The sequence below is a fragment of the Pleurodeles waltl genome, chromosome 12 (genome assembly GCF_031143425.1).
Source record: "Pleurodeles waltl isolate 20211129_DDA chromosome 12, aPleWal1.hap1.20221129, whole genome shotgun sequence".
Lineage (NCBI taxonomy): Eukaryota > Metazoa > Chordata > Amphibia > Caudata > Salamandridae > Pleurodeles > Pleurodeles waltl.
Genome location: NC_090451.1, coordinates 191,137,061 through 191,164,286, shown reverse-complemented (window position 1 = coordinate 191,164,286; position 27,226 = coordinate 191,137,061). Strand labels below are relative to the sequence as shown.

The 27,226-nt window shown below is 41.5% G+C and overlaps 1 protein-coding gene across 2 annotated transcripts in view; it reads left to right on the top strand.

Moving 5' to 3' along the window:
• Nucleotides 1–27,226, top strand: part of ZCCHC14 (zinc finger CCHC-type containing 14) — a 547,370-nt gene that overhangs the window by 41,759 nt on the left and 478,385 nt on the right. For both annotated transcript variants that reach the window (XM_069216334.1, XM_069216333.1), the window contains exon 2: nucleotides 11,356–11,479. In XM_069216334.1, the coding sequence (XP_069072435.1) occupies nucleotides 11,356–11,479 (124 nt within the window). The remainder of the gene's footprint in view (nucleotides 1–11,355; nucleotides 11,480–27,226) is intronic.

Sequence of the window (27,226 nt, the reverse complement as noted above, 5' to 3'; positions counted from 1 at the left end):
AAAGAAGATATTTTCTTCTGGTAACATGGCATTGAATTCTGTGAATGGCTTCTGTGCAGATATATACATGCTTTAATGGATTGGGCAAGGGATGTCATTCCCGAGCTTCCGCAGTATGTCCAGGGCCTTTTTGTGGCGCTTTTAAATGACAGTCAATCTGCTGCAAAACTGGTGATTCAATCAGGTCTGAGACAGCAGATTCAGTAGCTCGGTGTTCTCTTTGGATGTACAGTCCACAGTCATGGATTTGCCTTTCAACGTATCCAGACTGTTTGGGGCCAAAGCAGACTCTGCCTTGGAACGATTCAAAGAGTGCAAGGTAATAGCAAAATTGTCCCTTTCTAGAACCTATAAACCACTATGTCGGTTCAGGGAGTTTGGCATGGACTCCTCCTTTTGAAGGAGGCAGCATTTCTAGCAACAGCCGGCCAACCACCCCTACACATCCTATAGAGGTCGTGGTAGAGTTAAGTAACAAGATGCAGTCCACCAGCCTTCCTCCTCCTCTTCTGTTACCTCCTCTGCTAATCTTTCAGGGAATCAGCCTTAGTTCCCCCATTTTAAGCTAGCATGCTTTACCTGTGGGAGGGAGGTTGATTAATTTCCCACAAGAATAGAAGTCCATAACAGCGGACGGTTGGGTGCTAGACATTGTAGAGAATGGATATGCCCTTCCCTTCCGAGAGCTTCTCTCCACAGCAAAGGTTTTGTTTAAAAGAACATCTACTGCAACTATAGCAAGAGGTGCAAAATCTGCTGTAAAAGGGTTTAATAGAGTTGGATCCAGAGGAGGAATCGGGTCAAGGATTTTATTCAACATATTTCCTGATCCCCAAAAAGGATGGCCATTTACGGCCAGTCCTAGACATGAGTATTTTGAATTGGTTTCTCAAACAGGAAAAATTCAAACAGGAAAAATTCAGTATGCTGACCCTAGCACAAGTGCTTCTTGCGCTGGAGAAATAAGACTGGATGGTCTCCATAGACTTGCAGGATGCGTTTAAAAAAAAAACATTTATTATTTTTTATTCCCATTCTGCAGTCACCCAGGAAGCATCTCTGGTTCAAGGTAGGGGTGCAACATTACCAGTTTGCAGTCCTTCCGTTTGGTCTTACTTCTGCACCCTAGCCTTCACGAAAGTGATGGCAGTGGTTGCTGCACATCTCAGTCGGTGGGGAATACCAGTATTCCCTTACCTGAACAATTGGTTGCTCAAAGCCAAGTCTCCGGAGTTGGTGCAGCATCACTTGCATTTGACGGCTCAGCTTATGTTCAGTCTGGGTTTTTCCATCTATGTACCCAACCTGGAGTCCTCTCATCGCACCCTGTTGGTAGGGGCAGTACTGGATATCGCAGTGAATCATGCCTACCCTTCTCAGAGGATTCAAGACATTCAGGCTATAATTCTGTTGTTTCAGGATGGAACGGTTGTTCCAGTCCTAACGGTCCTACATCTGCTCAGTTTGTTAATTTCCAGTATTCTGTTGGTCACTAAACTATATTGCCCACCACCTCCGGTGACCACAGTGATAATGTATGCTTCCACTAGAGAGTGGGGAGCACATCTGGGGGATCTGGAGATCAAGGGACTTTGGTCTCCAGAAGAACAGATGTTTCACATCAATCAGTTGGAATTGCGGGCAAAACGTCTGGCTCTCAAGGGCTTCCTCCCTTCCATTCGTGGTCAGTCAGTACAAGTCTTGACAGACAACACTACTGCAATATCGTACATCAACAAACATGGAGGCGTAGGGTTGTATCTTCTCTGCAGAGACCCTCTACGACTCTGGTCCTGGGCTCAGGACCATCGGATTTGCATACTAGCAAACCATTTGGCTGGTGTTCTCAACGTACGTGCAGACAGTCTCAGCAGGCCCTTTTTAGCCAACCACAACTGGCAACTTCTTCCAGAGGTTGTTCTTCACGTCTTCCACTTATGGGGACACCTCAGATAGACCTGTTTGCCACTCACAAGAACGTGCAAAGGCCGTTGTTCTGCAGCCTCCAGGATCTGATGCAGGGAGCGCTGAGGCGCGTTTCAGTTGGACTGGCACAGCCAGTTGCTTTCCCCCCCCATACCCTTGATTCCTCTGGTTCAGAGGAAGATTCGCCAAGACTGGGCCCAAGCCATATTAATAACCCTGGATTGGCCAAGAAGGGTGTGGTACACAGACCTCCTTCAACTCTCACTGTACTCTCCACTCCGTCTCCCTCACAAGGCCGACCTTCGCTCGCAGTCGCATGAGCAGATTCTACACCACCACTTCCAGAGCCTGCACCTGCATGCCTTGAGATTGAACGGGGCAACCTGAAGACCTGTGCTCTTCCTGCTGATGGTGTGAATGGTATTCTATCGTCCAGGCGACACTACACCACAACTGTTTATGCAGGTAGGTGGGCCAACTTTGTCAAATGGTGTGAGAGCGACATGTTGACCCTTTAAAGGCCCACTTATCCAATGTTTTGAAATTTGCTATTTCGTTTGCATAACAAGGTTGTGCAGTTGCAACACTGAAGGATTATTTGTCTGCCCTGTCGGCATTTGTTTGTCTGACCAACCCTCATTGTTTAAGTCTTCTATAGTTTTAGGATTTTTTTAAAGGTTTGACTAATATGTATCTCCCCACTCCATACCTCAGTGGGGTTTAAATTTGATTTTAACGTACCTGATGGGTAGACCATTTGAGCCTTTACATAGTTGCCCGTTGAGTCTCCTTACTACAAAGACAGTATTTCTAGTGGTAATCCCGTCGGCTAGACATGTTACCGAGCTGCAAGCTCTGAGTGTTAAATCCCTGTTTACCACTTTTTATGCCAGCAAGGTGGTTCTGACAACCAGGGCGGCTTTCCTGCCAAAGGTAGTGACTTCTTTTCATTTAGGGCAGTCCATTACCCTTTAGACCTTTTAACCACCTCCCCATCCCTTTAAGAAGGAGGAAAGGCTGCATCGTCTGGATCCAAAGAGAGCGTTTAGCTTCTACATGGACAGGACAAGCAAATTTAGAACGGACGATCAGCTGTTCATTGGCTTTATAGAAAAGATAAAGGGAAAAGCCGTCCACAAAAGAACATTGTCCGGGTGGGACATCCTTTGCATCAAAATATGTTATGTTTTGGCAAAGAAGGAACCTCCTGAGGTTATAAGAGTTCATTCGACCAGAGCTAAGTCTGCTACATAAACCTTGGCTAGGGGTGTTCCTGTTGCTGATATTTTCTTGCCGGTGACTTGGGCTTCTCTCCACACTTTTGCAAAGCATTACTGCTTGGATTCAGAAGTGAGGGGGGACGGTCACTTTGCCCGTTCTGTTTTGCAGGACTTCTTGGTATAGGCTGACAGGCACCCATCTCAGAGTGCAGGACTGCTTTGGGACCCTTTTCAAAAGCTGAGGAATTCACAGGTAGATGTATCAATCAGAAGAACAGGTGACGCGTTGGGTGGTATTAAAAAGGTAAGTAATCCAAGGGTAGCTACTTTATCCACCAGAAAAAGTTGCTGAAAGTAAGTCACTCGTTCTTCTCTTCATAAAATGAATCCTGATCCACATCGCATTCAATGCACAATTAATTATATTGAACGTAATGTTATTGAAATTAATATATAGTCTGCATATATTGTAGAGTTAAAATGCAAATGCATCATTCCTGAGTATATCTGCTTGTATTATACCTATATCACATAAGCATTTAATATGAAGTTCAATAGCCAAATTCATGATGGTATCTGCATATATTAAATTTATATCCTTTTAAACACTAATAAACTGAGAGAGAAAATCAATATCATATCTGTAAGAACCTGATAATCTGCCTAAAGTGCAATAATTAACTCCAGGGTTCATATTCATAAAATATCTATGCTCTAAAGTATATAATAATTCCAAATTGTATGATATTCGGGAAGTATATAAAATACATAACTCCCAGCAATATATTAGTTATCCACTCATATAAAGTGCATATTGTGCTAAAATGCATATGATTATAAAGTGCATAATATAAAAAAAAAAAAATGCATAGCATCATGTCTGATGTTAACAAGTCTCCACTAATAAATAAAATCTCAATCCAGGTATCTTCATGTATCAAGGGTTCATAGGGTATATAATGCTCTAAAATGTGTGCTACTTTTAAGTTAGATGGTATTCCAAAAGTATATAAGCTGCATAATTCCCAATGTATGTTAATTTCCCACTCATTTGAAATACACTCTATTATTAAAAAAAGAAAATGCATAATAATATATCAGAGATCAGCAAAACACTCCACTGATACACCATAGAATCCCGATGCAAATAGCTTCATATATTCAAATTTACCAAAGTAAACTCCTCCAACAAATATTATGATAAATTAAGAATAAAGGCCACGCCACCCTGTGTGGGGGAGGGGGAGGGACAAAAAAAGGAGCTGTGTCGGGACATAATGTATTCCAATAACCTTTTACAAGTGCACATGGAGTTCAGCATCAGCGTTGTGACCCCATGGGGTTTCAGTGCCCAGTGTTATTATTAATCGTCACTCTTGCTTTCTTAGTTCTCTTTCTTAATCACCACCTCTAAAATGGGCACGTACATATTTGATCCCATAATAGCTGAATGTATCCAGGGATGGATTTTGATATTTTTCAAAATGGCAAGCCATTGGGTAGTTCTTGTCCCCATTTACAAAAGCTATCACATGTTGGAGGATCCTAATCTTCATTTTATTAATAGTGCTCCCTACATTTAGTTTATTGCAACTTCTGTCATTGTTATTGTTTTTCCTTCAAAATTCTGGTAGTCCTTGCAGTTCAATCCATATTTACATGCTTTACAAGATCTACGTTTAATGAAGCCTCTCATATTAATTGATAACTAATCATGCTTTCCAGAGTGGAAATGGCTAGATGTTAAAATGTCTCCCAATGTCCTTGCTTTTTTATGTTAATTTTTGACCCTTTTTTAACAATATATTTAAGGTGCTCATTTATGGATCTTTGTCGTTAATTCATTTTCCACCACATCAAGAAATTCACAATGGGTTTGCTCGTCAGTTGAGATTGTTGCAATTCAGCTTCTTCAAATAATCATTTAACTCGATTTCATTCCCTTCCCACAGGATAAATAAATCATCTATAAATTGAGTCCATAGGGAATTTTTGGGGATGAACCTGTTGTTCTGTTTGGTTCAGGCTGTCTCTTTCTCCCACCACCCAATAAATAAATTTGCATAGGTGGGGCAAAAGAGGTGGCCATTGCCATACCATGTTGTTGCAAATATTTACCATCAAAAATGGGAAATATTATGAATAATGCAATTCCTCAGCATTTCCTGTAACCTGTGAGTGAGGTCTAGCCATTCTAATGGGAGCTCTCTTAGGAAATATTCACACGCTTGAATTCCTTTATCATAACAAATTAAAGTACATAATGATTTAACATCAAGCGTAACCATTATGTAATCCTGTTTCCATGGGATATGATTCAATTTCTTCAGGAAGTTCGTTGATTCCTTTAGGCATGATGGGAGATTGACAACATGATCTTGTAAGAACAAATCCAAGTACTGTGAGCTTCTTTTCCAGAAAGTACTCACTAGAGCTCACAATTGGTCTTTGTGGTGAGTTTTGCACATTCTTGTGTATATTGGGGAAAATGGTGGTTAGTTATTGATGTTCTTCCCAATCTAAGAGGCTTGATTCATACCCAAATTTCAATTTTAAATGGTACTCTTTTTCCAGATCCTTCAAAGTATTCTCAGTGAGGCTAGTATAATGCACAGTGTTGCTTAACTGCCTTTTAACTTAAGATAGATACATCTTTTGATCCATCAGGACAATGTTGCCCTCTTTATCTGAGGGTTTAAATGATCAGTTCGGGATTGTTTACCAGTTCATAAATATCCTTCCAATCTGTCATTGAAAAGTTACTTTTCCTCAAAGTATTTCTCCATGTCTTACTGAACTCATTTAAATCCTCCACAACCAGTTCTTTTGTATATAGAAGATAAATCTTTTAGCTTTAATCCAGATTATAGAAATTGAGATCAAACTCTGAGAAAGTGTTTAGTGCATGATTTAATAATTGCCATGGTGCACATTCTGAATGTGAGGTCATGTAATCAAGTATGGAAGATGGCATTTTGGATTTGATTGCATGCAACCTTTGAGGAGGAATGTCCTACAAAATCGGACAAATGGATAAATGTGACCGTAATATTGAGGTGGGAAACTACAAAGGTTGAAATAAGATAGGCATTTTTTTGTTTGTTTACTGTACCATGTTGACATCAGGACCCAACACTATAGAAACCTTATCCTGGGACTCCCATTAGTATCCTATATATTCATGCAATTCAGTACAATGCACACCCCCAGCATAGACTGGCAATTGTAACCAGATTTGTCATATTTTCATCAGATATGTCCTCACAATGAGTCCTAGGGTTCTCTGTTTCCCATTCTACACCATTGCCATCCCACAGCTGTAGGAAAATGCTGATTCTGTGACTTGGCATAAAATGTGCAATGTCAAAATTGACCCAGTACTCCATAGAAACGTTAACTGTAGCAAAATGTTTGTGCTAACAGAGGGGAAACATATATTTGGTTGCCTATCTGAACAAGTACTAGAAGAAAAACTTTACATGCCCCCTAAAACTCCTAGCTCTTTTAAAAAAATCTATTTTGAAAGTTGACGGAGAATTGAGGACGATTATTGACTATTGACCTCTAAGCAAGATCACAGTCAAAAAATATTACATGTTATTTGCAGTTGTATCCGATCATTTGATTCTCAGCAGAGTAGACAAGATTGGATTTGAGACACACTTCCCACCTAGTAGAGATAATAAAATGAATATCCGCTGACATTGCCTGCTTGAATACTGTTACACTTTTGGTGCGTGCCATGCCTCTGCTGACTTCCATTATTTTGATAGTGATGTGATGCACGAGTTTCTGGTCCAACCATCTATATAGACTATATTTTCAGAATCCTGAAAAGCCCACTTCAAATCAAGTTTTGATTATTCTTTCTTGTGTTTGAAGCATGGCCTGATTAAAAAAGCAGAAAATTGTGATTTCCTGTCTTAGGTAGTGTTGATGTGCTTTATTAGATAGACTTTAATTGGTAGTCCAAGTGCATGGACAGTGCAGGGGTCCCCCAGGGCCCCCCTGCACCTGTTCTCTGCCAGCCTTTTCATGGCGGTGCTACCTCCTTGAAAAGGCCGATGGAGAAAGAGATCATAATCCCCAGGGTAGTGCAGCTTGCAGCGCTACACTGCCTTATTAGGACCGCCACCAGGGAAATGGCGGTCCCCTGGCGGCCCGACTGCCAGGGTTGTAAAATGGTGCTCGCAACATTGGCGGCGGTCCAGCTGCCATACACAAACCTGGCTGTCTAGTGACCACCAGGTTCGTAATGAGGCCCTATGTGTTCGTATTATTTTTGTCTCTATGCTCCAGAATGCACCACAATCTACCTAATCCACTCTCTTACTGAGTGGGCATGGCTCATTTGCTACACTTCCTTTTTGTGGATGCTTGGATTTTAAACATGACCCATTATGTCAGTGATGTAACATTGATGGCAGCACTCCCACTCTGAACATCGTTCCAACACCACTGGGTAGAAAGCAGGTAAACGCATTGCTGAATTGCCCATCCTGCAAACGTGGACATGATGGATAGCATTTCCTGCAGTTGACCAATTTTCACTCCCATTTTATTGACTGCATCTCACCAACAATGGCTTAGATCCCTCAGCTATTATACAACTACAAACATTATGGTGGTTGGAGGAAATTGAGCAAGAACTCTAAGCACCGGAAAAGGCATGAACAACCGCTCCAGTGTCAGCATGTTCAGATGTGGCAAAACATTTAATTGTGCAAGCAGATCCTTCAGATTTTCTATTTTCTATGTTATCTCAAAACCATGAACAAAAATAGGTAGCTGCATCGAGTGGTATATTATTTAAAAATATATATATATTCAAATGTGGGGGTTTCACATGAGAGGGACAAAACTCCAACAGGTAGACTACTTTGATTATCAGGAAGTCAGGATTGATAAGACTGCCAAATGCCTTTTAAACCTGCCCATCACTAAAAATGTATATGGATGCCTATGTACCACCACTTGCTTGTACTTTGCTTATGAAGATTAGGGTAGGCACACTGCTAGTGAATACATTTACTGGTAAATGGCATACCAGTCGTTTAAAAATCACAAAATTGCTCATTTTGCCATCACATTATTGAGGATGTACAGCACATACTATTTTTTTGCCCAGCATATGCCAAACCTAAGAGGTCCTAGCTTAGGCCAGTTTGTATTATCTTGGGCACGAGTCATTTTACTGAAGCCTATCGAATTTTAAAGACAAACTTCAGTATCCTGATCTCATTCAGTCTTTGCAGCTATTTATATGCTGTCTGGCGATTAATGAAATCATTGGGAATTTTGCTGTAGCACTTTAAACTGCTTCTTGAATTGTGTAATGTTGGTATACTCGAGAATGTACTAAAATGCATGCACTTGTCCTCATTTATCAAATTTCATTATAAAAATGTACTGTTATACGACCAAATTAAATTGTTGCTACAATGCTCTTTGTTTTAAATGAAGTATTTATTATTATTGTTTTACTATAGATTCGTTTTATGGGATTGATTTCGAAATAAACATTAATACTTATTTCAGTGTGGGCGAACTGATTTACACCGTGGCTGAAAAGGAGTGCTGATCATTTTGACTGCATTAAAAGTGGAAGCTTTACCTGCTTGTTGCTAGAAACCTAGTCACAGTGTTTTTCCAATCATCATAACTTAAACTGTGATCGCTCGGCTCAGCTGTGTATTCCAGGACTGTTACGCAAGGTCAGATAGTTACGTTGGATGTTTTGTTTTTTAGGATATTACTTTCTGATAACTGTAGGCTTTGTATAGCAAACTGAAAGGCAGACGCGTTTTCCCACTATAAATGAGGCAAGGCATCGGTTTTCTAATACTGCAAGCCCTATTCCTAGATAATAAAGTGATGATGTTGGTCCAAAACACAAGTGCTTCCTATGTATGCCATTCATCTGCCCTTGTCACGTGATGACCTACGGATGTGGGTAGTGGCCAACTAAATTCATCCATTGGCAAGGACTTCCTTGTCAAGACCGCGCAGTGTTTGTACTTGCATTGAAATTACAAGGGGCAGTACCATGATTCTGTGTTAACTGGTTACCCAGTGAGGCGAAATACAAATTCGAGGCTACCCAAAATACAGTTACACTAAATCTTGAAAGCTTCTTTTGCTTCATATATGCATTAATATGACACAGGTGCATGAGAAAATGAGGATCACTGAAAACCAAGAGCTTTCTTACAGATGATAATTTTATTAGTCACCACTGAATCAAGATGAGACAGTCTTCTTGGTGGTTTTGATAGTCTTCTTAATTGGCTCGTTTGTTCCATGTAAAATGTTAAAACTGTTTCAGTAAACCTAGCTAGGTGCAGCATCACTCTGTTTCCATCATTTCTGGTGGAAGATCACAGTTCACCTCTTGTTTTCGGAAGGGTGATTGTTCTGCCCTCCATGTACCCGTTTCACTTTCTATGATCAGATGGTCAAACGGAACACACAAATCAACTGCTAAAAATGTACCTGTGTTGTTTTTTGGCTTAATCACCTGGAACCTTGCGTGGATCTGCTCTGTCTCCCCGAGGAAGATATGACACCTCGTAAAGGCACTGAGCCTGCAAAACTCTCCATGTTTTTATTCATAGAACAATTCCTGTTCTGTGACCTGGTAATGTACATTTGGAGATACATTATCAGCATCAGACTTTTTTGCTTTATTCTACATGTGCGACTGTGCTGTAGTTATAGTCAGGGCTGACTTTACACTGAAAATTGATTCCCGCCCCCACACCCCCTAACTTTGGCACCATTTGACTTATCTTCAGAAGACTGGCATGGCAAGTTTAGTGCTAATAAAGCATGCGGAGGTCAAAAAAGTGACATTTCCCATTTAATAATGGCTTTATGTGTTTTGGTATAAATCAATTTACTAGTTTTCGAAAAAAGAAATTGCCGTTTTTTTGTAGAGGGGGTGAAAATGTTAAATGATAAATATCTTGAGCATTATTTTGTGAATTCATAATTCCACAGAGTATTCGAGAATCCATCTTAAAAAATGAGAACGGTTGGCCATTGGTTGAAGGAGCTTTTTATTAAGTCATGCATTGTGGGTTTCCGAATTTGGCTGCGGATTAGTGACTCTCGTTGGCTCATCTGAAAAGAAACATTTGTGTAGTAACAACCATTACTTAACACAATGCACCAATCACTGTGCCGGTAAAAATAACAACAAAAATGGCATATGGTGTCAAAGTAAACATAACCTGATCCCCAGTACCATGTAAACACCCCAACTGGATTTAAAGTGAGTGTTTAATAAACGTACCGGATTTGCCCTTGTGGGGTTTCAAGATTTGCAAATCCTGAAGTGAAACATGAGTCCAACGGCCACACATAGTATTTATTAGTGCAGCACAGGGCCTGATCATAGGCGGTTAAAGTGAAGTTATGGTTAGTATTGGGTGGTTAAGACACCATAGTTTGTTTAAAAAAAGAAAAAACAAAACACAGTTAAAGTGGAATTCGGTCCTGACTGAAACCCCAAAAAAGTGAAATTTGCAAGTTCTGTAGGACCTCAGTGCAGAACTTGCTCAACAGACATACAAAACAAAACGAACTTGCGCACCAACCAGAATGCTTATGACCTGTTTTATATCCTCTTTCTCTTCCTTCCTGTTGTGAAATATACCCTATATTTGCAGGTGTGTAAATCTGTACTATGAAACTGACACATCAATATCCAATTTGCAGTTGCATATTTTAGGAGCTTAAATGTTACTTAAACTTAACCCAACTTGTGGGTACATTCTATAATGAATTCCTGCAGTGCACTTATAAAAGACAGAAGATAATGTGTCCTTGTTGGCTCATGACAGCTTTTCACAGAAAATAGTTCAGAAGAAAAATCTAAACATTTTGATATTTTTCATAGTTTGATCAGGTATAATTCTGATCAATGGCCTGTCTTTTGCGCTTATCTATTGTTTCTAGCAACTGACATTGTAATGACACTACTCTACTGCATCATTATTACTGTAGAGCAGTAGTGCATTCTTATTACAGTTGTTTAGTATTGTCATAACTAAATTGTACCAAGAAAATAGGATTTGTTGCAGACATAGATATAGGCTTACTTGTAGTCTATTTAAACCTGTTTTACCTCATTGTATTCCTTGAAGACCTTGAAAATGTAATGTTTGGCAAATCTGAGTAATTATACTTTATATATTTTGCTTTTTAGGTAATTCCAAGAGTTGAAACAACAGTAAACGGTATTGGCAACAGTTTGGAGAAAGCCTTACATACATCAGCACATTCCAATGAAGAATTCTCAAACAAGAGGCATTTGAGCAAGAGTTCCAAAGGTATAGTCCAGTAATGCCACCTTTGCAAACTATGAAACAAAAGTGCATAAACTACAAAGATTAAATATGTGATTTCTTAGTTATTATCCCTATTTCTTTCAATTTATGTACAAAGTCTGCCTGGGTGTAAAGTATTTTCTTAATACATAGTTATGTAATACATCCATAATATAAACCTTTTAAAGGACCATTTTGTTGATCTGCAGTCTCCAGTCTATTTTTATCTAATTTCTTTTTTTTCTGAACTTTTCTGATTTTCGGTTCCTTCCTTCTGTCCCTCCCATGCTTACCCCCAAAGAGTTCTGATAGTGGGTTTCTCAAGGATCTTTAAGTTATTGATGCCAGGCTATACCTCAGGCAACTCTAGTAGGACAAAGAAAAGAAGGTAACTAGGAAATGAGGGACACAGGGATGGAGGTAGAGACACACCGCTCTCATCCTTGGTAAAAGCTTAAGCAGTACAATAAAATGAAATATGCGTTCCTGTGATAGAAAATTCAGGCTGCTGCTAAGTCCATTATGATCCATCCCAGAAGCAATCCATTCTGCAGAGGTTAATGATTCACAAACATGGCTAACATTATCAAAACTGTCATACGTGCAGTTGGATCACCTGTCACATATTCAGAAATTTGTTAGGGCTTCCTGCATAGCAGTGAGTATAGGTAAACCATAACATACTTCTCACTTACAGGGTCAGGTTGGAAAGTCACAAGTTTTGTCTCCTGTAGAGCAAAATATTGTAGGCAAAAACTCAAGGTACAAACTACATCACCCACACTTATAGTGCAAAGGAAAGATCAGATGTACTACCCATATCCACAAATACCCAAATTGGGTAAACATCTAAACTCAGATATTAGTCTGCTACCCAAGATCTTAAAGCATCAAAAGGCCAAAGAATTGGCAAACACTACATTACGCAAAAATAGCAATATTTGTAAGAACTTTGAGAGCAACTGGCACTGGACTGGTATGAAAACTTTTTTAAATGATGGGCTTCTCTTTCTCCCCGTTTGTCAGTTTGCAAGTGAATCAGATTCTGCACCGCCTGTTGCACTTTACTGTTCTTCTTACTGTGTAGGCATTCGTTGCTCAAGTTTAAGTTTCTTATCAATGTCTGAATTCATAAGGGAAAATGGTACTCTATATGCCATGCCTTACGAAAGTGTATTGGTTTTAAATATACATTTTATAAGGTCGTTATTGAATTTATTATCCATTGGAAATTATTTTTCTGCATCGTTGAATCTTCATTGAGTCATGAACACACACATAATTCCTCACTGTGCATTGATCCCAGAACACAATTATGTATAGTTTACTTCCAAGCATCAAAGTGGATGTTTGGAGTTATTCAGTGAAGCAGGTAAAATTATTTACCTTTCAGGAAGAAAAAGCAGATATTTGAGGTGAAAACCTCAGTACTTGCTGAGTTCCTTCTCCCATGAGCCAGAATTGAGTGCTGGTGGTGTTAGGAACAAGCTTTTTATATAAAAGCCTGTTTGCTTGTTTGTCGCTTGCTTTGCTTCCCAGAGCAGTTTCTTGTATTGCTTTCTCAGTTTAGAGAGCCCAGCTTATGCACAAGTCAGCCTCGTAATTTGATTTTGATATAAGTCTGGCAAACTCTGCTACCTTTCTTTTCTCATTGCGTAGGGAAACCGTATACCATGATTTAGTTCCCTTTTAATAAAGGGCCTTTGCTATTGTGGGGCCTGGTGGTGGTGGTGCTGGTTAGTTCGGGTTGTAAATTAGACAAAGTTAAATTATTGAACAGGTAATTATCAAGGGCCATTGTTTTTAGGCAGATAGTGTAATCTGTCTTGAATTTGTTCCGCCATTCTACAAAATGTTTTTCCACTTTTGATGACCATTTGGCACTCCTGCTCTTGAACTAACTGAGCAATCCCCCGTCTGGTTGCTTTTTAATTGATGTTCTAGCTTGAAAATTTGAAGGTGTTTTAAAGGAAGGAAGTGAGAAGAGAGTATAATCAAGTATGGCAACCCGCTTCAGACTCACGTATGTGAAGGCCACCAGCTGGTTGTACGTATTGTGGACGTACAGTGCTTGTAGGCCAATGGAGTGAAATGCTTCAATTTGCTTGTTGTGTTCAGCTGCTGCAGGTGACACTGGAGGTGAAATGTGCGAGATTAGATCTTGCAGTCTAGAGGACTCAACTTCCATTCTAAAGTGAAAGAGCAGTAGATTGAAATCTCTTGCGATGAAAAATCCTGTATCACGGTTGGGCAAGATGGTTTCTAGTAAGTATTTGCAGATACATTCCACTTTTGTTTTGAACAGTTTTCGACCCGGCTTTAGATAGATGCAGAGCAGGAAACTTTTTTGAAATGCCCAACTTGGGATCGTTGGAGATATGCCTGGCAGCCATAATCGCTTGGTGTTTATTCTTTCTGTTTTTAAGTTCATAGCTATTCGGGCACAGAAGAGGCGCAACCTCTTACTGGTCTCCCTTTGGCAGCCCTCTTGTCTGCGAGATTTCGATATAATTCATAATCAACAAGGAAGGTCGGCTCAGTTGCCCAATTCTTGATGGCAAATGAGGTCAAATTGTGACACGTGGGTGGTGGCATCTTCTTGCGTTTTTACTTCATTCCATCCAGAGGCGGACGATATTTGTGGGCACCAGGGTGCTGCCCACAACATTTTTCAAGGTATGTGTATGGTAATTTCAATGAGCAATTACCATCCACGTAAGCTTTATTTTTTATTTCATTTTTAAATTTATTTTTTAAATTAAATAATGGCTCTAAGCCTGTGCCGGGAACTGCTTAAGTGCCTGGCTGCCTCTCGCACTTGCTGTGATGAGTCAGGCAGTCAAGCTGTTTCGAATGGGACACACGCTGTAGTGAGCATGTGTCCCTCAGCATTTCCCTTTTATATTAAATGTGTGTGTGTGTATATATATATATATATATATATATATATATCTACACACACATGTATGTGTGTGTATATGGGTATGTGTGTATATATATGTATATTGTGTGTGTGTGTGTGTGTATATATATATATGTGTATATATATGTGTATATATATTCATACATACATGCACAGGGCTGACCGAGCGCCAGACTTGGTCTATAATGTGTTAGGGGGACTGAAGAGACCTCCTTTTCATGACGCCAGCAGCGTCATATATACAGGCAGTCCCGGGTGTCTCGGGCACAAGCCCTGTATTCCCGAGACTGCCTGTCAATCATTATCAAAGGATGTTGCTTGCAGCCTGTGAAGGATTGCAGGCATGTGACTCAAGGTCACAGTCACAAGACTCTGTGACCTCTCGCCATTGGCCTTTGTCTGGTTTTAACATTTGGGGGGCTTTTACTTAAGTACACCAGTTTGTATCACTATTTTGAGAGGCACTTATTAAAAATGATAATAAATGCCACTCACTATAGTGATATAAAATGCTGATGCATACAAGAGAGCACTTTTAAATATGTGAGTACAGGATGTGTGCATCCTGAACTCACATATTTAAAAGGGCTCTAGTTTCTTGTATGCTTGTAAAATGCAGGAGCGTTTCACTTTAGTATGTCAGTTTAGATCACTATATGGAGAGGCATTTATTAACAGCTTTAGTAAATGCCTCCCAATATAGTGATCTAAACTGATGTACTAAAGTGAAGCGCTCTGACATGTTAGAAGCATACCAGAGGCGCCCCACTCCTTTCAAATTCCACCAGCCGCCACTGGTTCTATCCCACTGTGTTCCAAGAGCCGAGCTTAATGTGATTGATTTTAAAGATATGAGTGATCTGCTTGATGTTTCATGTTACCGAACTCAGGAATACTGCTAAAGAGTAGTCACGACCTCTTGATTATCTGTTACCATTAGGCAAAGTTCAGGGAAACTATGACCAGTCTTCTTGCAGTTGACCCAGGGGCTTTCTCAGAAAGCAAGACCTACTTCCCTGATTTTTGTTATTAATTGGAATTTTATCTCCCTCTAGCCTTATGAACCTGATTGAACTAGTGACATTCAGAGCAATCGAAGGGACCTTGCCAGCCCACCTGACTGGCTCCCTGCCAGAATTGGTTGCCTAAAGTAACCGCATTGATACTTATGCAAGTTTTTCTTGAGAAAATGTGTCCATCAGATTAATTCAATTTGCCAATGCTTGTTCACAGTTGGATAAAAAGTGCATATTTACTGTACCTTGTAAAATGTATATCCTCTGAACCCTCCGGTGGATCTTTATTTTGTTGTCTAAAATTACATGAAAATACAGTCTATTTAGGGTCGAGCTTGCGTGGCATGCGCTTGCGCATGCGTTTCGCTTGCAAGACGCTTTAGGAGTTAGAAAAGGGCTCGGGCCCGCTTCATGTCATGTCAGTTGTCTTTCGTTGGTTCGTGGGCTTGCCTGTTAAAATCTGCTTGCTTTCATTATTGGAAGGCACGCCTACGTCATGCCTTTTCCGGTGGTTAGCCCTCCTCGAGCGCAGTGACCAAGAACTGAAAACATGCGAGGCTTGCTGTTTCCTGTCCGGTTTGTGGACTACTTTTTATCTTTTGTTCGCAGCGCAATCTCGCTTGGCAGAAGTCGAGCGCTTTGCATAACATCGACCCTGTTACATAGTTAACTGTACTTTTGCTGGTTACGTAGGTAATTGCACTTTTGCCGATAGGTTTCATTACGAGTGAACTGTAGCAGCGCTGTTTTTTTCTTTCAATGTGGAAAGAAAAATCCGTTTGGGAGTTTACAACTGCTAATAGCTGTAACTCGGAGAAATACGAGACCCTAGTGCATTGCAAATGCTTGTTTTAGGTTTGGAGCTAGCAAAAACCTCTTGATTTTTACTAAAATAATACAGGGAGTGCAGAATTATTAGGCAAGTTGTATTTTTGAGGATTAATTTTATTATTGAACAACAACCATGTTCTCAATGAACCCAAAAAACTCATTAATATCAAAGCTGAATATTTTTGGAAGTAGTTTTTAGTTTGTTTTTAGTTTTAGCTATGTTAGGGGGATATCTGTGTGTGCAGGTGACTATTACTGTGCATAATTATTAGGCAACTTAACAAAAAACAAATATATACCCATTTCAATTATTTATTATTACCAGTGAAACCAATATAACATCTCAACATTCACAAATATACATTTCTGACATTCAAAAACAAAACAAAAACAAATCAGTGACCAATATAGCCACCTTTCTTTGCAAGGACACTCAAAAGCCTGCCATCCATGGATTCTGTCAGTGTTTTGATCTGTTCACCATCAACATTGCGTGCAGCAGCAACCACAGCCTCCCAGACACTGTTCAGAGAGGTGTACTGTTTTCCCTCCTTGTAAATCTCACATTTGATGATGGACCACAGGTTCTCAATGGGGTTCAGATCAGGTGAACAAGGAGGCCATGTCATTAGATTTCCTTCTTTTATACCCTTTCTTGCCAGCCACGCTGTGGAGTACTTGGACGCGTGTGATGGAGCATTGTCCTGCATGAAAATCATGTTTTTCTTGAAGGATGCAGACTTCTTCCTGTACCACTGCTTGAAGAAGGTGTCTTCCAGGAACTGGCAGTAGGACTGGGAGTTGAGCTTGACTCCATCCTCAACCCGAAAAGGCCCCACAAGCTCATCTTTGATGATACCAGCCCAAACCAGTACTCCACCTCCACCTTGCTGGCGTCTGAGTCGGACTGGAGCTCTCTGCCCTTTACCAATCCAGCCACGGGCCCATCCATCTGGCCCATCAAGACTCACTCTCATTTCATCAGTCCATAAAACCTTAGAAAAATCAGTCTTGAGATATTTCTTGGCCCAGTCTTGACGTTTCAGCTTGTGTGTCTTGTTCAGTGGTGGTCGTCTTTCAGCCTTTCTTACCTTGGCCATGTCTCTGAGTATTGCACACCTTGTGCTTTTGGGCACTCCAGTGATGTTGCAGCTCTGAAATATGGCCAAACTGGTGGCAAGTGGCATCGTGGCAGCTGCACGCTTGACTTTTCTCAGTTCATGGGCAGTTATTTTGCGCCTTGGTTTTTCCACACGCTTCTTGCGACCCTGTTGACTATTTTGAATGAAACGCTTGATTGTTCGATGATCACGCTTCAGAAGCTTTGCAATTTTAAGAGTGCTGCATCCCTCTGCAAGATATCTCACTATTTTTGACTTTTCTGAGCCTGTCAAGTCCTTCTTTTGACCCATTTTGCCAAAGGAAAGGAAGTTGCCTAATAATTATGCACACCTGATATAGGGTGTTGATGTCATTAGACCACACCCCTTCTCATTACAGAGATGCACATCACCTAATATGCTTAATTGGTAGTAGGCTTTCGAGCCTATACAGCTTGGAGTAAGACAACATGCATAAAGAGGATGATGTGGTCAAAATACTCATTTGCCTAATAATTCTGCACTACCTGTATATGTAATCTACTTAAAGGCGCTTTCAGCTACCCCCTTCATCCATTGGTCTGTTGTTATGTCATTCGCATTTTTCTTCTACCCACAACATCATTCAGCATGGGGCAGTGGGTCAGCCTACTTAAGCCATTGGTGAACTTCACTTTGAGTGACTGCATTTTGCTGCCTCACAATGAGCACATTCACAGACAAGGTAGTCCCTTTAGTGCCACTGCTTTTGTTTTACTTTATAATTACTTTAGTTCTGCCTTTGTTTGTAGAGACTGATGGGATAGCATTATGCTTTCTAGCAAGAGGCACTTTCCTCTCTTGTGAATGCTGTTGTAAATTCCTTTTGGGGTGCCCTTTTTTAATCTGTCTAATTGTGTCCATTTGAAACTGTTCTTCTTCTACTGTGCCTGCAGTACACAAACATAAAGCTTCAATATTAAATGATGTGATTTCATAAGCACACAATTCAGAACACGTTGATTCTGGACTCCATTTCACCAAGGGCTCTTTTATTATCTTTGCCCAGGAAGAAACTGGACTTTATTGTGTTTAATTTGCAGCACTTTTTTGTTTTCTTTATTTACTTCATGCCGCCTTCTTCTTTCTTTCCTCCCTTCTTTTTTTCATTCTTTATTTCCCTTTTATTTTATTCTTCTTTATTTTGTTCTTTTTTGGTTCTTTTGTTAGCCAGTATAGTTTTGATTTTTATAAAATTGATGAGTATAATATATTTATATTATACTTAAAAGGATTTTCAGACACACATAATTCAGTTGTCTGATTGTCATTCATATTTTTCTTCCACTCGCTCAAGCATTCGTCAAGGGACAGAGCCGGACATGTTTCCCTTTCACAATGTGCACATCACCATACAAAGTAGTTCCCTTCAATGCCATGAAGCACTATGGTAATGTGTGTTTTTTTAGATCCAAAAATGTTTTTTGCCTTTAGCCAATTGTTTTTTTTTTTTTTTTTAAATTGATGAAGGCCCAGTAGCTTCCTGAACAGTAAAGATTTGCAAAAACCATGAGAAAACACCAAATAGCCAAACGACTGCCTGTCAGCAGCTCTGCCACTGCTGGTTATAAATTGGTGTTGGAATCCTTGAGTGTATAGGTTTTCTTCTGCAGTTGTTTTGGTGCTGTTTAAACGCTTACCTCTTGATCCTTTGTGTAAGCCTGACTTCTCAGAGCCATGGCTACCCAAGAGTGAGGTAAGGGTTTGACAAACGAAAACTCCTGGTTCAAAAGAGGTTGGTAAATGCATTAAATAGTGAGGTCACACAGCCGCACCATATAGTACATCCCATTTCCTCACAGTATCAGAGTTGTTTATTGTTTCCATGTTAAGCATGGACTGTGGGATTGCTTTTTCATCCTTGATAGAAGTTTCTTTAGTAACTTCTGCTTGTAGCATGCCTTCCGTCTTGTGCCCTTTATCAGATGAAGTTTGGGACGTTTTCTCACTGACTGACTCACTGATAGATAATCCACATAAATGTATGGGTGATGCCATTAATGACTAGATTTCTTTTGGTTGACTTTGAGATCGAACCGCCTTTTCCGATATGCCGGGGGCATAGAGCGGGGTCTAATTTGCAGGACCTGTGGTGTTGAATTATCAAGGTACTGACCATGGACAGATATGATAATTTCTCTTGTCTGCAGAGCTTTATTAGGTCCTGCTGCCCCTACAACCAGGCAAGCTTGAGTGATTGGATAGGTTAGTTGCCTTAATCTTTTCAGACTGATTTTAAGATGGCTAGTACTTATTCTAGCTTTGATGTAATAGACAGGCACTGGGAAGAGCATATATTTGGCACGTCCAAAGAGGCTGTTTGCACTCAATCCCCCGGATCAAAGACTGCAATTCATAAGCATAAACCCACTTTGCCTTTATAGCACTAGAATCATTATATTCAGCACTGCTGAAAATGCATACCAGTCGGTTGAGCCACGCTTTGAGTCGTGCCTGATGTTTATTTCAGAATCTGTTGGAGCATTATGCTCTCAGGGTTCATTCAAACTGAAGTAGAGAAGCTCTTTGTCAGTAAATAGACACTCTTGTTGGCATCCTGGTCTCTGGAGAAGTACTTGCTTGCTTCTTTTAGATTAATTTATTAAGAATTGAAGTATGTTGTTGGCTATGATCCCCTTGGGGATTGACCAGCTCTAGTGAAGTAGGAGCAGTTTTTGCATATGGGCCAGGCTCAAACAATTGGACATGGCCTTGGTTATTTGTCCAAGACGTGGTGGATCACCCCAGGGGGGTGAAGGTTGTTTTTGTTGGAGGCTATTTTATAGGTACTCTTTCCTATGGGATGTTTTAACCTCCTTGGATGTGACATTATTTTTTTTTATTCAGTAAATAAAATTGTGAAGCCCAGTAGTGATTTATTGTGATATTTTTTACAAAGTTTTTTTAACAAATGTTCTTTAAATGACTATCCTATTTAGAGGCCTCTTTAAGTGTAGCACCTTTATTGTGCTTGCCTCTGTATTAGTCCTCCTTCTTAACAGCTTCGTAGGGATGGAGTCACTTGTAGTACCTTGCATTGCCAGCCTTTCCTGAGATTAACCTAGCTTTTCCAGGTTAGATGCCTAGTTGATTTAGTACTGCGCTTAAATCGGGTGCCACAATTGAGTTGATAGCCTAAGCTGCTTGTAGGGTAAAAGTCCCAAGATGAGGCCCAAGATTCAGAGCCTTTGAGCCTGTAGGTTATGGTTGTTCTTGCTGCTTCAGCTGCAGATGGGTCTCCCAAAATTCCTGACATACAGGCTTGCGTACAAGTTCAAATGGTACCATGTTGCGGACACATGTTGCAAAGTAAAGGATGCAAGCACAGGTTACACAATAGCAGCTTTTTATGTAGCTATTATTTACAGTAGATGCCTTGTAGAGCAGGTCCCCGCAGAGTCCTTGCCCTCGTTGGGCAGGGGCTGGGGAAGACCTGCAGACCCAAGCTGCACCAACTCACAAGCTGATCGTTTCTGTGAATTGCTGGAGCTAATCATCCTATGCTTCCAACAACTAACACAGTTGCCACCCCTGCCACTGAATTGCACCACACTTGGTGTTTGTGGCGAGAAACTGGCAAAGAGATGATTAAAGAAGCCATATGTAATCAGGTTGACACTGGTTCTTTGCTGTCTTTTACTTTGTCTTTGAGCGTTTTGGCAGCACCATCCCGCTATTCTACACTGCTGCCCCTCACAGACCTCTAGACCCCGCCTTCATCCTAGCTCAGCGAATGAAATGTGGAATATGTTAGATAGATGGCTTGGCTGATGGTGGTCTGGGGTTAGCAGTCAACAGTCGAGGACCTGGAGATGAGCCACTACTATACGGACTGGCACCACTCTGCTGCTCGGCGTTCTGATGCTAATAGAAGTTAGGCTTGATTATAAGTGAGGGACATGTTAGTGGATGCAAACCAAGTTAATGCCAAGGTCCACACCTTTGAGGCACCCTGAATCGTCGTACAATACGTGGTGACAGGACACTCTAAATCGAGGCTTATGACGTCAAACCAGGGTGCCTAATCTGTAGCTAGAAAGCACTCTACTTTTTTTAATCACATTTTCTCCACCAGACTGAAAATGCACTACTCAACGGTACACCCAAGGACACTGACTACAGAATAATCCGTTCTTCAGACTCTTTATAGCAAGGAAGAAAATTACTCTGCCCCCTCCAAGAATAAACAGAGGAAAGGGTAGAAATGAAAAATATTGAGGATTTTCTTTGAGATGCACAACATCTCCAAAATGTTGTGCTGCAAGAGTAGCAGAAATGTACCTTATTGTCTCTCTTTCTAGATGATCCTACTTCAGTCAAACAACCTAAACCCCAGGAATAATGGGCACAGCCTCCTCAAGAAGCACCTCACTCTGAAATACCCAGAAAAACAACTTCTCAAGACAGAGTGATTATTTTCCATTTCCATGAGATGCACCCCTATTTCACATGGGAGAGCTGCAGATCTAGATAATTAAAAGCTTATTTGCCTTTGTCTGGCTCTGATTAATCATCTTACAATTCTAAGAAGTACTACAGCACATCTTCTCTTCCCAGAAGAACCTCTGTGGTGGATGACATTGATACTTTTCATGACCTAATGGCATAGGGTTCCTTAGAACTGAGTATCTAGTATGAAACTCCTCAGATTAGCTCCTCTGTGATTTTCGAGACACTTGAACACAGGGTTCTCTTCCAAGACCACTTACGTTTTCAGTACTTTGGCCGTATGCAGCAGGGATTGGCAGCAGTGCCTGGTCTTCTCTGAAGGCTTACATCCAAATCACTGCCGGCGGCCATCCCCGTTATGCACTGACAGTGGTCATTCATGCAGGGATTGGCCAAGAACAGCTGTAGAGCAAGTACGTTTTTTAAACAGGATTTGTGAATCCTGTGCTGGATTGGAGAATCTGGAGACCCGAGGAAGGGTATAATATTTACTAATCACTGGATTTGTGATTCCCTTGATAGATTACTCTCCTTTTTAATATTCCCCAGGTGTCAGACTGGATCAAGAAACTTTTCCTTAGTACCTCTGCCCACTGGAAGGTGGCACCTTGTGGCTTTCCCAGTGATACCGTTCAGTTCCAGAAGTGGCATGCGGGCCTATATAGGCACCACTCCCGCATGCTGACATCAGTTCCTTTCTTTCTGCATTACCAGATGTGAAACCAGAGCTTCTGCCTGTCTCTCAGAGACCGTTGCCTTGATTTTTCAGTTATAATTTTTTTTTCAGCGTGCAAGGATGTCACCCTCTATGACAAGAGGTTTAAAACCCTGTGTACACTGTTGCAAACAGATGTCTCTGACAGACCCTCACTAAGTATGCCTGCGGTGTCTGGGGTCGGGCCACAACTATAAGATCTTCAGTGACTGCGTGTTGATGAACCGGAAGGCCATCAGGGAACGTGAGACCAAATGTTCTCACCAACCACAAGATGCAGTTTTGGGACCTCTCCAAGTCCAAGGCTCTATTCCGGTCCTTCTCACGTTGTCGGTGGAGCTGCTATAGAGGGCAATCTTCATCATAATCCAAGTAATCTGTAAGCATAAAAAAAAACAAGAAGTTCAAGTGGAGTTCTGCTTCTTTGTGCCATTCCCGCTCTCAGACACGCACTTAGGCAGCGCTAGCCACCTTGAAGTCAGATGACTTTGGAGCTGATCTCACAGCTGGCTCCGGCACAAACTGAGTTTCCGGGACCTTCCGCCAAGCATGCCAGAGTTCGACGCACCTATGGTCCAGCTCTTCGGATCTATTCTAACTCCCTATGGTGCTCCTTTGGACCTCACTGAGTTGAAAAGCACTCCACCTGGACTAGTTTTGGCTGGTTTGCCCTCTTTGCCAGCAGGAACCTCTAAGCCACTTACGTCCTCTGCTCCAGTTACCACATTGCCATCAGCACTCAAACTCACATTAGGCCTGGATACTTTGACGCAATGCTGACCTCGCCTCCCAAGGAGGCAGATTAGGTTTTGCCTCTCCAGTGCCGTAATAACTCCAGTCCAGATATGACGGACGCTGTACCCCTGTACTGAAACTTCCACGTGGCAGGCAATATACATTGCATTCCTTCTTTGGCACCATTTCTTCCCTTCTCTTCATTTTGCAGCAGGAAGTGCAAACCCTTTCTGCCAAAGAGACTGAGAGTGCCTGCTCCAGAAGTAAGGTGTGGTAGGTATTCACACTACTTTCTGGTGCCCAAGAAGGACTGAGGCCTTTGGCCTATCCCAGATCTGCGCCAGCTGAACCCCATCCTTTGGAAGGAGAAATTCAAAAATGCTCACCCGCATGTTATTTGCTGTCTGCTGTGGACACTGGATGCTGGTGTTGGAACTGCTGTATACCTGTTTTCACACACCCTTCCTCTTTGCCCATCAGCACTTCCTGAGGCCCCAGTGGGCTGAAAATCAAGGAGGACACGATTGGGACAGAAACAAACCCCACTCACACTCCCACCCAGAGTTGACGTGGTGACTGTGGTGTCACTTCTGAGCGTGGGCAGCCACCTAGGAGAGGTGGAGGTCAGAGAGGCCTCTGGTCTCCGGCGGAGTCCCGACTCAACATTAATCTCTTGGAGCTGAGTGCCACCGGCTTGGCGCTGAAAGCCTTCCTGATGTCCATAAAATGGGAACCGGTACAGGTGCTCATGGACAATTCCACTGCCATGTGGTACCTCAACAAACAGGGTGGGTTGGGGGTCACAAATCCTGTGCCCGGAGGCCTTCTGCCTCTGGAAGTGGCTGTACCACTAAGGGATCTTCATGGTGGTGAACCACCTGGCAGGCTCATTGAATGCCAGTGTAGATGAACTCAGCTATCAGTGCCTAGCAAATCATGAGTGGCATTACACTTGGTGGTGGTGCGAAGTTTCTCCCTTAAATGGGGAGAACCTTGGCTTGATCTGTTTACCACCACCAAGAACATGCAATGTCAACACTTCTGAGTTTCCAAAGCATCTGTCACTCGGAGATGTGTTCCGCCTCATGTAGGGCTCTGGACTCCTGTACGTCTTTCTGCCGATATCACTCCTGCCCAGAGTTCTCAAGAAGAACAGACCAGACACAAGTTGTCTTAATGGCTCCAGACTGAACATCGAGAGTATGGTAACCACAACTCCTGGGCTTGAGCATCTGTCCTCCAATCAGGGTGCCCCCCGGGGAGGAGGATCTGCTGTTAAAAACAGTGAGACTGTGTTCTCCACTGCAGCCTTTACAGTCTCCACCTTCATGCGTGGAGGTTGAGCAGTGCCAGCTGAATGTCTTTGATCTCCCTCTGTAGGTACATAATGTAACCTTGGCAGTCAGCTGTTCTTCGATGAAGACTGTATACCCCTGTCGCTGGGACAAGTTTATGGTATAATGCTGCACATGCCAAATTGACCCCGCTATAGGCACACTTGTCTGATGTTCAGTTAAATAGTTTTGTCTCTTGCGTAGCAATACCTTGCTTTATGCACAGTTAAAGGTCATTAGGCCTTCCTGCTTTTGCTGATCCACCTTTCTTGTTCAAACCTCTGATGGTGATGAGGTTTTTTAAAGGATTGCAGGGTCCGTTTCACCCTTCTCCTTTTTGATTCACAAACGCATCCTCAATCTCATCCTTACCTATTTGATGTGTACATCATTGTAGCTGCTCCAGAGCTGTCCCCAACGGCTCATCACCATGAAAACAATGTTCCTAGTTACCATAACCTCAGGACAGCTTGTGAGTGAGGTTCATCCACCATACACCACCACCTTCCTATTAAGCTGGTTCTGAAAACTCTGCCATCTTTTCTGGTGAAAGTCATTATGCAGTCCCATAGGGGTCAAACCATCACCCTGCCGGCGTTCCATCCTCTGCCACACCCCTCTTAGGATAAGGTAAAACTCCATTGCTTGGATAGCAAAAGTGCATTCAGATTCGACATTGATTATACCAAAGACCACCTTGTAGTCGATCAACCCTTAGTGGGGTTTGCTGGAGTGAAAAAAAGCAAGGCTGTTCAGAAGCATAATATCTCACACTGGATCATGCCCTGCATTAAGATCTACTGTGCATAGGTAAAGAAACAGCCTCCAAAAGGACTGCATGCTCATTCTACCAGGGTGAAAGCTGTTTGAGGCTCAGCATCTAGGAGTACGGACAGTCACAAAAGCAACTGATGTCATTGTGTAGGAGTCCTGCACGTCACAAGCGTAACAACGTCTGTGCAGAGCCACACAACACCACCTCCTGGCACACAGAGGTACTATGTAAAAGTTTCTGGATCCAGTCTGACTCCTGGAGAACGTTCAGAAGGTGAGTAATCTGCTAGGTAGAGTCTCTCACAGAAAGAGCGTTGCCAAAGGTAAGTAACCTGTTCTTTAATACCAACTTGAAGCAGAGACCCCAGGGTAGGCTCACCCCGCCCCCGAGTTTCCTGATTGTTTCTACGTTTCCAGAATGGTGCCAACTGCATCATATTTATTTATTTATTTATTTGCATCTAGCTAGTCCGGTTTTCTTCACGGACTTCATGGGCATGTGTTGTGCCTGGATAAGTCAAATGCTTATTTTTGATTGCACTTATATGTTTCATTATTCTTTTTATATTTTGTGCTACTAATATAAAATTTCTGGTACAGGCATAGCGGTTTATAAACCATGACGATAATATCACTATTTCCTCCTTATGTTAAACCTTCTATTGAATATGAAGGAGATTTACGTTGGAAGGAAAATGCAGAAACATTAAACTTCACAGGACTGGATTGTTTGGAACTAAAAGAAAGAAAACTTTATAGACTACTTGCATTATGGAAACCTGAATCCCTATTCATTATGAGGTGCAATACTTTACAGCATATGAACATAATTATAATGTACAAATGTGTATTCATTTTGCAAAAACGAACTAAAACATTGAAAGGACTATTTTGTCTGAAAAGTAATTATTGAAGGATAAATGATTCACTAATCGTTCATCCATCTCTCTGGTAATTCCTACCTCCTCTTGTTCAGGTCTGTTCTTTAACCAGCACAAAGTCTTCTGTTGCTGCTGGGGTTTTCTCTGTCCAGCCATGCATTTAGAATCCCCAACATTGTTTTAGTACAGCGAGCTGAATTTTGCACCCATTCCATCAACGTTCTTGGGTCTGACTTTTCAAATGAGGGACCAGTGTAAAGTCTATGACCTCTTAAAATATATTCAGTCTCTAAATTGCGTTGCAGTGACATAATCTCCCACCACTTTGTCAATTCCGTTTTTTCAAAACTTTTAATGTTTTCTCAGCTGTTCCCACACATTGGTTTTCTTAGTTAATTTCTGTCAGCCATTCCCTTTTTTATTAATTTCTCACGGAACGAGCTCCTTTGCAGCCGGAGCCCTGTGTGCTTCTCTTTCTGGCACCATGTTAATTGAGTTGGAGAAGAAACTTGAATACTGCAGTCTGTCTTTAAAATGTTGAGAGTCAAAGCTTCCTCCTTTCGGAAATAACAGGTTCCCCCTGCTCCTCGTTACGTAAATGCTGCCCAGTGTGAACCTCCGTTTCAGCCTGTGGATAGATTCCCCATGGAGACTTCCCTTGATCATACCATCATGCGTCCTCTCACCCGAATGTCACGGATTCACTTGGTTCCAGCCGCGGGACGATGGTAGACCTCCAATCCCATCTAAGACAGTGACTGGACAAAGGCAAAATCAACCTTCATTACCCCACTGCCTCCAGGGGTAAGGGAGAATGTGATAAAAAAAAGAAAAAATGATCTTGTGTCACTGAAGCGCTGCTCAGCTGTCTCGTACACGGTCTAGTAGGATCGACTGGACCTTGTATCCTCAAAGCAGGTGTGATACGCTAAAACAACAAGAGACAATGTTAC